Source organism: Dendrobates tinctorius, unplaced genomic scaffold (assembly GCF_039654945.1).
Source record: "Dendrobates tinctorius isolate UK_male_01 unplaced genomic scaffold, ASM3965494v1 ptg000308l, whole genome shotgun sequence".
Classification (NCBI taxonomy): Eukaryota; Metazoa; Chordata; class Amphibia; order Anura; family Dendrobatidae; genus Dendrobates; species Dendrobates tinctorius.
The window spans coordinates 365,953-380,727 of NW_027361975.1; the positions used below are offsets into that span (position 1 = coordinate 365,953).

The 14,775-nt window shown below is 47.4% G+C and overlaps 1 protein-coding gene across 3 annotated transcripts in view; it reads right to left on the reverse strand.

The window, feature by feature from the left end:
* The window catches only part of LOC141073598 (uncharacterized), a 102,497-nt gene that overhangs the window by 47,103 nt on the left and 40,619 nt on the right, over window positions 1-14,775 (reverse strand). For all 3 annotated transcript variants that reach the window (XM_073560888.1, XM_073560885.1, XM_073560886.1), the window contains exons 2-3: window positions 7,230-7,337; window positions 6,947-7,099 (exon numbers count right to left, since the gene is read on the reverse strand). In XM_073560888.1, the coding sequence (XP_073416989.1) occupies window positions 6,947-7,099; window positions 7,230-7,307 (231 nt within the window). In that variant the 5' untranslated portion in view covers window positions 7,308-7,337. The remainder of the gene's footprint in view (window positions 1-6,946; window positions 7,100-7,229; window positions 7,338-14,775) is intronic.

The window sequence follows — 14,775 nt, forward strand, 5'->3', positions numbered from 1 at the left end:
CCGCCTGGGTCAGAATCCAAGATTCAACAGCCATGCCGTCAAACACAGGGCCCCTAAGTTCGGGTGGTCGATCGGCCCCTGGGACAGTAAGTCTGGTCGTTCCGGCAGACGCCAAGGTACGTCTGCGAGAAGCTGCACTAGATCCGCGTACCATACTCGACGGGGCCAGTCTGGGTCCAGCAGAATTGCCAGGACCCCCTCTGTCTTGATCTTTCTGATGACCCTCGGGAGAAGTGGCAGTGGGGGAAACAGGTATGGGAGCCGAAACTGGTTCCACGGTAGGACCAACGCATCCACTGCGATTGCTCGCGGGTCCTGAGACCGAGCGACAAACGTGCCCACTTTGGCGTTCTCCCTGGACGCCATCAGAGCCACGTCTGGAGTCCCCCACCGTTGGCAAATCTGCTGGAAGACCTCGGGGTGAAGGGACCATTCCCCGACCGCGATGCCTTGGCGGCTTAGGAAATCTGCTGCCCAATTTTCCACGCCTGGTATGTGAACTGCTGAGATTACCGAGTGGTGCCTCTCGGCCCAACGGAGTACATGCTCTATCTCGCGCATGGTTGCCCTGCTGCGCGTGCCTCCCTGGTGATTCACGTATGCCACTGCCGTGGCGTTGTCTGACTGAACCCAGACTGGGCGTCCTGCTAGCAAGTGCTGAATATGCTGCAGCGCCAACCGCACCGCTCAAATCTCCAACAGGTTGATCGGGAGACGAGCCTCCTGAGGCGACCATTGCCCCTGGGCCGTGTGATGGCGGAAGATTGCCCCCCAACCGAAGAGACTCGCATCGGTCGTGATCACCAACCATTGATCTGGGGGAAAGGGCATCCCCTGACGAAGAGAGGAGTCGCGCGTCCACCATCGAAGTGCCCGTTGAACCTGAGAGGACAACCTGCACTGATGATCGAGGGAGAACGGACTCCAGTCCCAAGCCGCTAAGAGAGCATGCTGCAGGGGACGGAGATGAAATTGGGCAAACGGAATTGCTTCCATCGCCGCCACCATCCTTCCTAGAACCCTCATCCCGAACCGGATAGTTTGAGGGCCCGGTTGTTGAAGACTGCGAACTCCCTGCCGGAGCGCCCGAGCCTTGTCCTGAGGGAGAATTACCAACCCTCGGGAAGTGTCGAAAATCATCCCTAGGAATGAGATCCTCTGAGCTGGAGTAAGGGATGACTTCTTCCCGTTGACCAACCATCCTAGACGAGATAGGGTATCCAGTGTGATGCTGACATTCTCCTCGCATGCCCGAAAGGACGGCCCCTTTACTAAGAGGTCATCTAAGTACGGCAAAACCACTATGCCCCGAGAATGTAGAATGGCCATGACGACAGCCATCACTTTCGTGAATATCCTGGGGGCCGTGGCCAACCCGAAAGGTAGGGCCACAAATTGGAAATGCCGCCCATCGATTGTAAACCGCAGGAACTTTTGATGCGGGGGAAAAATAGGGATGTGCAGGTAGGCATCCTGGACCTCGATCGAGGCCAAATATTCTCCCTGCTCCATGGACGATATGACCGACCGGAGAGATTCCATGCGAAAATGCCTGACTCTGATGAACCTGTTCAGGAGCTTTAGGTCCAGAACCGGCCTTACTGTTCCGTCCTTCTTGGGGACCGCGAACAGGTTGGAATAAAATCCTTGGGTTCTTTCGCATTCTGGTACAGGGACAATGACCCCGTTGCACTGAAGAACCCTGATGGCCCCTAGCAATGCCTCTGCCCGGGATTCTGATTTGGGAAGACGGGAACTAAAAAATCGTCTTGGAGGATCCCCGACAAATTCTATTTTGTACCCGGATGACACTAATTCCGCCACCCATGCGTCGTGTGCCACTTCGACCCAGACATGGCGGAACCTGAGCAGACGTCCGCCTACTCTGCTGTCTTCGGGTACCTGATGCCCCGAGTCAATTTGCTGAGGGCCTCTGGGACCTGGCCCCCCTTGACCTGGGCGGTCGGCCTATACGTGACCTGACGCTCCTTGTCCTGGTTGTAGCGAATTGGGGCGGAAGAACTGGCCGCTGTTGCCCATCCGGGGGTGCGAAATGCTCGAAAGCGTGCCTGAGGCTGACGAAAAGGAAGTCTAATCTTCTGCTGTGGGAGAAAGCTGCTCTTTCCCCCTGTGGCATCCAAAATGAGTTTGTCTAATTTCTCACCAAATAGCCGGTTACCCTGATACGGCAGGGAAGTTAACGATTTCTTAGAAATCGAATCAGCCCGCCATAGCCTTAGCCACAAGGCTCTCCTAATGGCGATAGCATTTGCCGCCGCTAGTGCCGTGCAATTAGCCGCATCCAAGGACGCATTAATTAAATAGTCCCCCGCCATCGCGATCTGATTTGCTATCTCAGACACCTCCGTCGGCAAGTCTCTATCTTGTAGGACTTTATTCAAAGAATCTGACCATGACATCATGGCTTTGGCTACCCATGTTGCCGCAAATGAAGGAGAGAGCGCTGCTCCTGATGCCTCATACACCGAGCGGGCTAAACCTTCTATGAGCCGATCCGTGGGGTCCTTAATGGAAGAACCACTAGGTACTGACTACAGGGATCTTGAGGCCAGGCGTGACACTGGGGGATCCACCACCGGAGATTCTGCCCATCTCTTACAGAGCTCTGGTGCAAACGGGTATCTCGTTTCTAGCGTCTTTTGTCCTGAAAAGCGCTTGTCTGGACGTTCCCTGTGCAGCTGCACTATGTCCACGAACTCTGGATGAGTGCTAAACACTCTATGTGGTGGCCTGGCCTTTTTGAAGGATATCTTATGACCTGCGGTTAGGGACACATCCTCCTCAATACCAAGAGCCTGATTGACAGCTTCAATGAGACTGTCTACCGTCTCCCGACACCCCGGGGTATCCAGGTCCAAGGATTCCTCCACGTCATCACCTGAACTCTGCTCGCTCCCAGAAAATGGTGACGGTGAGCGAGACGCCGCACTCACGGATGCCGAAGCACCGGAGGGGCCCGGCTACGCCATATGGGTTTTCTCCCTATGCGTCTGCTTAGAGAGTGTGCGGCCCCTGCAGGCCGGAGGCTCTTGTGAGGTGGATGAACCCTCCCAAACAGGCGAGCCGTCGTCTCTGCCCCTATCCGGGGCCTGAAGGGTCTCAATCGCCTTCGTAAGTGAAACCATGGACCGAGAAAGCGATAACGCCCATTCCGGGGGATCCAGACCCCTGGGCTCCGTTGCGGGGGAGGGCTCCTGGGCGCATTCGGAACTACAGGCTTCACATAACTTAACAGTCTGCGCTCGTGGGAACATAACCCCACAGGAAACGCATGCGGTATAAAGGAACGTGTGCTTTTTTCCTTTCCCAGACATACTGTAGAAATAGGCCAATTTTCTCTCCTTTTTCTTTTACACGGAGGCGATACTCACGCGTGCTCGCCCGTTGATGGTTTGGGGAGATCGGACCCTTTCAATAGGATCCGTCGCCCCTGTCTCCTCTTCATAGCGAGAAACAAAAAATAGTCTGGAGAGATCCAGACTGCGTGTGCCTCCATCACACACTAAGCAAAAAACTGGTTTCCGCCAGCTATCAGGGCGAGGGTGTATGCGGCGGAGGAGGAGCTAACTTGTTTTTTGTATACTTAGTGTCGGCCTCCAGACGGCAGTAGCATACACCCACAGTCTCTGTGTCCCCCAATGAGATGAAGGAGAAAAGAAGAGGGCAACAACATAATTATTTTGATATGATCATGGCCATACCGGACTTGTATATAGTTTTCTTGTATTAGATTATTGGATTAACCCCTTAGTGACCAAGCCAATATTGATCTTAATGACCAGGCCAATTTTTACAATTCTGGCCACTGTCCCTTTATGAGGTAATAACTCTGGAATGCTTCCATGGATCCCGCTGATTCTGAGATTTTTTTTTTCGTGACACGTTATACTTTTTGACAGTGGTAAAATTAGTTTGATTTGACTTGCATTTATTTGTGGAAATTTGGAGAAAATGTTGAACATTTCGCAATTTTGAAACTTTTAGTTTTTACGCCCTTAAACCAATGAGTTGTTTCACACAAAATAGTTAAAGGGAATCTGTCACCCCCTTTTTGAGATATCATATAATGATATCATTCAATTGTGTGTCACATAAGGATTCTCTTAGTACTTTTTCCTCCCCCTGACCCCGCACCTTTCATGCATAAATACCTTTTTTATATCGGTTCAGCTGTATGTAAACTGCCTTCTGTCCGGTCCGCTGGGCGGGGCTTATTCACCTGCTCCCCCCTCCCTGTCTTGCTCTATGCATTTCTTCTTGTGTAGAGCAAGACAGGGAGGGGGGAGCAGGTGAATAAGCCCCGCCCATTGGCCGGACAGCGGCAGTTTACATACATCTGAACCAATATAATAAAGGTATTTATGCATGAAAGGTGCGGGGTCAGGGGGAAGCAAAAGTACTAAGAGAATCCTTATGTGACACACAATTGAATGATATCATTATATGATATCTCAAAAAGGGGTGACAGATTCCCTTTAATGAATAACATTTCCCACATGTCTACTTTACATCTGCATCATTTTTGAAACACAATTCTTTTTTGTTAGGGAGTTAGAAGGGTTGACCAGCAATTTCTAATTTTTCCAACAAAATTTAAAACCACTTTTTTTTAAGGGACCACCTCACATTTGAAGTCACTTTAAGGGATCTAATGACAAAAAAAAAAATTCCCAATAGTGACACCATTCTAAAATATGCATCCCTCAAAACCACATTAAAGAATTGTATTTAGCCCTTCATGTGCTTCAACAGGAACTAAAGCAATGTGGAAGGAAAAAATGAACATTTTAGTTTTTTCACAAAAAATTTATTTTAGCCGCAATTTTTTTTATTTTCAGAAAGGTAACTGGAGAAAATGGGCTTGAAAATGTGTTGTGCAATTTCTCCTGAGTACACACTGACACCCCATATGTGGGGGAAAACAATTGTTTGGGAACACGGCAGGGCTTGGAAGGGAAGAAGCACTGTTTGACTTTTTGAACGCAAAAATGGCTGAAATCGAGAGTGGACATGTTGCATTTGGAGAGCCCGTGATGTGCTTAAACAGTGGAAATGCCCCATAAGTGACCCCATTTTGGAAACTAAACCCCTGAAGGAACTTATCTAGATGTGTTGGGAGCCCCCTGAACCCCCCGGGTGCTTCACAGAAGCAGAACGTAGAACCATGAAAATAAAAAGATCACATTTTTCCCACAAAATCGTAATTTTAGCCCCAAAATTTCTATTTTTACAAAGATAACAGGAGAAAATGGACCCCAAAATTTGTTGTGCAATTTCTCCTGAGTACGCCAATACACCTTATGTGAGGGAAAACAATTGTTTTTTCACGAAAATGTTGTTTAAGGAAGGAGTGATATTTGGATTTCGGAGCACAGCTTTTGCTAAAATAGTTTGCGGGCGACATTTACCCTACTTCCTGTGACAACCCATTAGCAGCCATTTGGAGGTGGAGGGACATGGGTGGCATAAGCGACTGGAAAGATGCCCAGGAAGGACATAATACTGTAAGTGATTGAAAGTGAAATTTAAAGGGTTAACAGCAACTTTAAGAGCTAGTCCTGATCGCTGAATTCCAATCAATGCTGTTAGAGGCAGATGCCAGCTGTTTAACACTGCCAGCATCTGCCCTGTGTGGAGTGGTCTTGGCTCTGGAGCCCATTCTACACAGCCTGATAACCTCCTTGACAGCTATGTCTGTCTTGAGACTTGTGGGGTTAATAATGTATGCAGTTTGTATTTTCATATATGGTGATATATCCAGAGCTAAATCTAATGGCACTGGTAAAAGTGGACACATTGTCTCTTCCCTACATTTAATGCAAATGTATGTGATATAATACCTTGTAAAGCCACATGTGCATGAATAGGTTCTGAAGAGACCAGCAGTGGTCGCTAAAGAATAAATGGAGCCAAGCTTTGCAGCTCCATTCAAAGTATTAACACTCAGCGGCCACCTGAGCAAATAACAGCTGATCGGTTCCTGGTGCCAGACCCCCAGCAATACTAATAAACTAACACTCTCCTCATTGTACACCTCTCCAGCCACCCTGCTACTTAATGCCCGCCGTCCAGACCTCTTCTTTACACCGCCACCTGCCGCATCTCTGACTCTTAGCTATAGGCCAGGACTTCTGGCCATATCCAGGGTTTGGAGATCATAACGTTGTGATGTAACAACAACCTGATGATGCTCAGTGACCTCCGAGGCCTAGATGCGTCCAGAAGTCCTGGCCTATAGTGAAGAGGACAGAAATGCGGCACATGACAGCGAAAAGAAGAGGACAGGATGGTAAGCAGCGGGTACTTCCAGTGAGGTGAGAGATGTATTAGGTATTAATATTAGGATGTATAAGTTGTTGCTTTTCTTTTTTTGGACCATTTGTCGACCTTCTACAGCTCAACAAAATGGCAGCCAGCTAGCCACCACTTTGCTGAAATCGAGTGAAGAATACAGATCTTTTGCGAATTTCAGGTAGCGTTCAATGTCATTCCAGTAAATTTACCCATCTCTTGTGTCATGCTATCCAAGACTGAAAAAAATGTTGTCTAGAGCAGGAGAAATAAAAGAAGTGCAAAATATGGCCACTTTTAACCTGGTGCCTGGTCCTCTTTAAACCACTTAGCTTATGACTTCAAAGACGATACATGTAAAAGAGATCTAAATATTGTGCTGAAAGGGATCCAACTCCCTATTGATTTATATGTGATCATTGTTTTAAAATATATTCTTTTTCTAGTGATTATTGACATAGTGGTCTAGATTCCTAGACTATTAGCAAGGGTTAGGCTTGAATGGCTTGCATTTTGTACATCATACTTTTGGCTATATTGCCTCCCCTCCATACACACACCAGTCTGAGGTCACCATACAGACACCTCCCTCAGTGTTGCTGTATAGAGTGCCATCATACCCAGCAGCGCTCACCTCTCCAGTCAGCAGCTCAGTGATCTTGTTGAGGAGTTCCAGGATCTCCCAATACCTTGTTCCCTTGTAGATCAATGAGTGAGGAGGAAGCACGGTGATGGGGACCTGGCTCCTGCTCCAAACGTCACCCTCATTCTTCATCACTATGTAATCCTGTACAAGTAGAGAGACCAGGATACTTCTAAGTCACTTTACATCACTATACATTCCCTTCAACTTTACAGCTTTAATTTTTTATAAAATAGAAGAGATAACAAGCAACATGATTTCCAGAACCCCTCACCTCTCCTGTCAGCAGGTAGATTATCTCTAGGGTGAGGTTTAATATTCTCTCAGCCATTTGTATTCTTTCCTTGTCCATTTTTTATAGGTCAGGCCTATCGTCTTCAACCTATAGGGGAAAAGAATGTAAAAAAATACTTGTCAAACACCCAATATAAAAGGATACTACGTCATACAAATGGCAACCAATTCAGTGATTGACAGTCTCCCCTATATAACTGTGCATACAGAAACTGCTATCAATCGCTGAGTAGGACCGCCCACTGGACTCACATCCATATAAGCACTAGGGATTTCACAGAATACAATACAAGTTATACCTTCCAATATACCTAAATATCATTCTGCTCAGCTTATTCTCTAGACCAGGCTATCCACAGGTGTGACAGCAAGTACAACATGGGAGCTGCCAGTAAAAGCTCCAAAACTCAACTGAACTTGCTTCTTTCTATTGGGATCGGAAAACATCTAATGCTTATACGGGCCTCATAACCCTCCCTGACATCTTGCCTCTATTAATCTAAGGTGCTTGGATTTTAAATGGCAAAAAGAGGAGGAGAAAAAAAGGATAGGCAGGCCCCACGTGTATCGCCGCTGCAAAAGCTTTTAGGTGTGGGGCCTGCCTATCACCCCCTTTTCTTACCCCTTTGGGACCTTGCTACTCTGACCTGCGTATGGTGGTTCTATTTTGCTCATTATGCACTGATTGCAATCTGGGATCTCCAGCCATGGTAGAGTTATACTTGGGTGCCTTTTGCGTTTGGCAGTCTTACTATGTGGCGATTTCCACATGCTTTAGGGCAGTTAGGAGATATGTATATTTTCTCTCCATATTGACTCATATGTTTTGATACCATGTCTGTACATAAAAGGTTCGTTGGCCATACTATATTGTACGACATACGCTTGTCTTACATTTGCTGATGGGTAGCAATTAATAGTCTAATATGGTTTATATCTCAGGTCTATATAACCTGATATTTAGGGGGTTTGGGTCATTGGTTCTTTGTCTGTATTTTAAATGTTTTTAGCTTATTGTGTCCAACATGAAATAAAAGTTTTCTATTTTTTATTTGGATGTGCATACCATTATTAGCCCAGTCTTTTCTCCTCCTCTTTTTGCCTCTCTGTTTACAGGCTAGGTATTGCACTCCATTGGAGATCATGATATGACAGTAGTGCACCCTTTTGTCACGTGGACCCGTCCTGTGTGACGCGACCAGCAGGCCGGTAACTAAAACAACAAGACGCGGCACGTGATACTGTCCTGTGTGACACGGCTCGCAGGCCGGTAACTAAAACATCAAGACAAGGGAAGGGAAACAGTTACAACGGTGGGCCCTGCGATAGGGAAAGAGGACGTGGAGACCTCCTGCACTCCCCTGAGTCAGTGTCACTAACGCTCCTAACGTTCCCTATGCCGGCTTCGCACCGGGCGCCGATCAGGAACCTGTCGCCCTAGCTCACCCTACACCTATCCCTTGCTAGGGAGCTGGGTGCCGCAGGCACTGGCCCCACCGCTGTACTAATACACACTAAGGAAAAACACAAACAGGGAAACACAACTTAGCTTTACTCTGTTGCACTTGCTCCTGGCAACAGAGTCCACCACCAGAATGCAGCTCTCCTCCTGAATCGCTGCCACCAAGCTCTGTCAGAGCTACAAGGAAATCCCCTATGATTCCTTCCACACGAGGGCTAAGACAGTGCTGCAAGGAACGCTCTCCAGCTCCTTCCTCCACCAAGGATGGTTGAAATGAACACTATCACCAACACTGACTGCAACACCTGTGACTCTTTTATAGCAGAGCCAGCAATCACATCTGCATAATAATCATGTGCAGTTAACTAGAAACTAGAGTGCAATGACGCTCACCACCACCGGGGGCAAACTTAGAACAAACAACACCACAGTGTAATAATCCTAATGGCCACCGGGGGCAAAACCAAACTTAAGCACAGCTTAGGGAAAAAAAAAAATGGTTACCTGTGCTTTTTATCAGTCCTGATCCAGCATGGATACATGACAGTACCCTCCCCTTAATGAGGGGCCTCCCCATCAGGGAACCACCTACAGCGGGGACGCCCAGACCCAGAGTTCACCCCAGCAACTACTTGCATGTCGGGTTGATGAGAAACGAGCCCGCTGGTATTGGCAACGTATGTTCTGGAGGCAACACACATCTCCAAAGCGCTGACCTGGGGAACGGGTTGTGTATGTGTATGTTTGGTATGAGCTGGTAACACTCCACAACACACTTCCACTGGATTTTTTTGGGTGGCCACCCATACACGCTCATTCACACACAGGTCCGGACCTGAACGTTTATTGCCACTCGTTAGTTTGTCACCACTTGGAGAACTCTTTCTGGGATTGACAACAGAGGCGTCCCCCTGTGTCACCACACTCACATCCCCGCACCTCACCAAGGGGTACACCACCCTCCAACCCCTTCCACCACAAGGTCTGCGCCTCCCAGGGTTGGCCAATGGCGAGGGTTGAGACTTGCCCCTACTCTCCTGCAGCACATCTGCTGCCCTCACCGGAGAGGAAGGGGTCCGTTGAAGAGAGACGGCAGAGACAGTAGTTCCTAGGCAGCAGCCCTCACACGAGTGCCCCAAGCTGACCACTTCCCTCGCCCGCCAATCTATTACCGGGTTGTGTCTCTTCAGCCAAGGGAGGCCTAAAACAATAGGTACTAGCATTCCCTCCAAGACGTAGCATGATAAGGACTCCTCATGACGTCCTATACGCAGATGGATATTCTCTACCACCTTGGTCAAGCTCCCTTGGCTCAGTGGAACAGAGTTTATGGCCTGGACGTTTATAGGCTGGGCTAGCATCCTACACCTCAGACCATGAGTCTGGACAAAGCGAGAATCCACCAGACTGACTCCTGCTCCGCTGTCCACAAACACCTGTATCACCTCCGGTACCCCGCCAGCCAAGACCTCTGCTGACATGGTACTTTGGGAGGGCAAAATGGAGGAAATTTATACTACCTGGTCGCCTCCCTCTAAGCGACCAGGGGATTGCGGCTTCTCAGATGGCACAGATAATTTGGCGCGCAATGGGCAAGCTTTCAGGACATGACCAGTCTACCCACAGTACAAACATGCCGACACCATTCCCCGAACTGTAGGCAGCTCCAAAAACAAACTATCTCCTCCTACTTGCATAGGTTCGACAGGAGACTTGGCATGAACTGGGCAGGCTCTCATAAAATGGCCAGGCTTCCCACAGGAAAAGCATACCCCCCCACCACGACGAGCCGCAGACACCCCCTTTTTCGTATCAACAACACCGGGCTGTCTGGGTTCCTCTGTCCGTACTGGTGGGTCCTCTTCCCTAGCGAGGACATCAGGGGGCACTTTTTGTACATGTCTTTCCCTAAGGCATCTATCCACCCGGCTGGCAAGGGACATGGCGGCCTCCAGCGACCTGGGGGTGGCGTACTGCACCAGAGTATCCTGCAACTTTGGAGACAAACCCTGCGCAAATTGACTCCTAAGTGCAGGGTCATTCCACTGAGTATTAATGGCCTATCTCCTAAACTCTGAGCAGTACTCCTCAGCGACCCGGGCTCCCTGTTTACACCTATGGATTCGGGATTCCGCCAGGGCGACGCCATCAGGATCCCCATACACAAGCGCCAAAGCAGCAAAGAACTCGTCGACGGACTCTAAAGATGGAGAATTATCTGGTAGGGAGAAGGCCCAGGATTGGGAATACCCTTTAAGAAGGGACATAATGATTCCCAACCGCTGCTCTTCACTTCCTGATGAAAGAGGGCGCAGCCTGAAATACAATTTACAGGCTTGTTGAAACACCAAGAATTGATCTCTCCCTCCAGAAAATCTGTCAGGGAGGGATATCTTGGGTTCTGGCTGAGCCTGTCTCTGAACCAAGCCCCCAAAGCCCACCAACTGCTGTAGTTGCTGCACCAACTCACCGCGCAGCCCCCTAATCTCATTAGTAAGGGTATGCAGCATTTGGGCAAAGGTCTGAACTAGGTCCATGGCTCAGCAGAAAAAAAGTATAATTGGTGGTAATGTCACGTGGACCTGTCCTGTGTGGCACGACCAGCAGGCCGGTAACCAAAACAACAAGACGCGGCACGTGATACTGTCCTGTGTGACACGGCTCGCAGGCCGGGAACTAAAACAACAAGACAAGGGAAGGGAAACAGTTACAACGGTGGGCCCTGCGATAGGGAAAGGGGACGTGGAGACCTCCTGCACTCCCCTGAGTCAGTGTCCCTAACGCTCCTAACGTTCCCTATGCCGATTCCGCACCGGGCGCCGATCAGGAACCTGTTTCCCTAGCACACCCTACACCTATCCCTTGCTAGGGAGATGGGTGCCGCAGGCACTGGCCCCACCGCTGTACTAATACACACTAAGGAAAAACACAAACAGGGAAACACAACTTAGCTTTACTCTGTTGCACTTGCTCCTGGCAACAGAGTCCACCACCAGAATGCAGCTCTCCTCCTGAATCGCTGCCACCAAGCTCTGTCAGAGCTACAAGGAAATCCCCTATGATTCCTTCCACACGAGGGCTAAGACAGTGCTGCAAGGAACGCTCTCCAGCGCCTTCCTCCACCAAGGATGATTGAAATGAACACTATCACCAACACTGATTGCAACACCTGTGACTCTTTTATAGCAGAGCCAGCAATCACACCTTCATAATAATCATGTGCACTTAACTAAAGAAACTAGAGTGCATTGACGCTCACTACCGCCGGGGGCAAACTTAGAACAAACGATACCACAGTGCAATAATCCTAATGGCCACCGGGGGCAAAACCAAATAAAGCACAGCTTAGGAATAAAAATTAGGTTACCTGTGCTTTTTATCAGTCCTGATCCAGCATGGATCATGACACCTTCTTCATCACATTGGAATTCAAATGGCTGATTGCGAGCAGACATGATGATTCTAGCAGAGGCTTACTACTCTCTACGCACATGAACATTAGGCCAAGCAGAGCATTGCGGTTTATGCCACAGACTAGGCATACAGCCGGTGGACTAAGATGGAAGCTATAAGGGTCGTAATGTGGGATCGTCACCAGGAGGTCAGAATCCGAGACATAATCAGGATTCAGAAGTCAGTAAACAGGCCAAGGCGTTAGGCGTCGGATTTCTGTCGCTGCACAGCGAGAATCCCGAGCCTTACTTCCAGCGGTCTCCCATTCCTCTCCAGCCGCAGAGGAGGTTGCTCAGCAAACTCGTCGGTCCAGGCGCCCTGCCCAGACCAGCTCTGTGGGTTTGCTTGCTGCTACCACCTCTGGCACAGCTATGGCAATACATGCTGCTCAGCAGCGAGATTCTCCAGGGACTAAGTCCCCATGTCGGGCCACTGAGCATGCCTGTGGAGTGATCTCCCATTGGAGATTGAAGGTCACGTGCTCAGGTCCTGCTCCTGTTCGGACTGGCCCATCCGAGAAGCCAGGCAGGTACCGGACGCTCGCGGCTATAAAAGGTTTGCATGGACGATCGCCATGCGCTAGAATAAGACTGTATTTACAGACTATGTGGAGTGAGTGCACGAATGATTGTCTCTGGTGAATGACTCATTAAGAACCCCCTACCCTTGGTACGCATGTGTTGTGCAACATAGCCTGCTAGCGCCCAGGCTTAGGTGTAGGTAGGTCAGAGGTTGAGTCAGGCATCTGTCCTCACCAGGGTCTCGGCACGCCTCAGTGCACGTGCTCCATAGCCAGCGTCTATAGTGGCGTTCGCGGTAGCGACGACGCGCGCTCAGTGGGCCTAGAAGGACTCTAACCCCGTGTCCTTGGGGTAGAGTTCTGTGGCCGTACACTGTGCGCTCTTTTGGCCGGGCTCTGTGAGCTTAACAGGCTCCGGCATCTACGCTCAGCGGTTGTGCGGCTCTTTGCATTAACAGAGTTCGCCCCTGTTCACATTGGGTGACGTAACCCACATGTGACTGGTTTCACACCGCTAGATTCTCCTGCCATTATTTAGCAGCAGTGTACCACCTCTGCACGGTGGACCCCGGTCTGCGAACGCACCTATTATTTTATAATTGGGTGCATTCCGCCAGTCCTAACACAAGGTCAGTGCGAAAATAGGCACAACAGGAGCTGATATACTAATATTACAAATAGGCCCTCTACACATAGATAGAATACATACTACTGTATAATACACATTACATAACATATCTGCGGATATATAATATACTAACAATATATACAACCCTGCACATATACACACATATAGATACTACTGTACACATTACTATATAACTCATCTACAGAAAAATAATATACTAATATAACACACAGCACTGTACAGATATATTGTAAATATATCTACTGTACAACACACTATTATATACCATATCCATAGCTATATACTAACATTACAGAAAGCCCTAGACAAAAATATACAGTATAGAGTTACATGGTATAATACACACCATACCTATAGGTATCTAGGTATACTGACATTACAAACAGTGCTGTACATACAGTATAGCCACAGTATAGACTTACATGGTATAATACACACACTATCTATAGGTATATAATATAATAACACTGTATAGAGTTACACTGTATAATACACACACTATAGGTATATAATATGCTAACACAGTATAGAGTTACATGGTATAATACACACCATATCTATAGGTATATAATAGACTGACATTACATACAGCGCTCTACATATATACACTGTATAGAGTTACATGGTATAATACACACCATATCTATAGGGATATAATATACTGACATTGCATACAGCGCTGTACATATATACACTGTATAGAGTTACATAGTATAATACACACCATATATATAGGGATATAATATACTGACATTACATACAGCGCTGTACATATATACACTGTATAGAGTTACATGGTATAATACACACCATATCTATAGGGATATAATATACTGACATTACATACAGTGCTGTACATATATACACTGTATAGAGTTACATGGTATAATACACACCATATCTATAGGGATATAATATACTGACATTGCATACAGCGCTGTACATATATACACTGTATAGAGTTACATGGTATTATACACACCATATCTATAGGTATATAATATACTGACATTACATACAGTGCTGTACATATATACACTGTATAGAGTTACATAGTATAATACACACCATATCTATAGGGATATAATATACTGACATTACATACAGCGCTGTACATATATACACTGTATAGAGTTACATGGTATTATACACACCATATCTATAGGGATATAATATACTGACATTACATACAGTGCTGTACATATATACACTGTATAGAGTTACATTGTATAATACACACCATATCTATAGGTATATAATATACTGACATTACATACAGTGCTGTACATATATACACTGTATAGAGTTACATGGTATAATACACACCATATCTATAGGGATATAATAGACTGACATTACATACAGCGCTGTACATATATACACTGTATAGAGTTACATAGTATAATACACACCATATCTATAGGTATATAATAGATTGACAT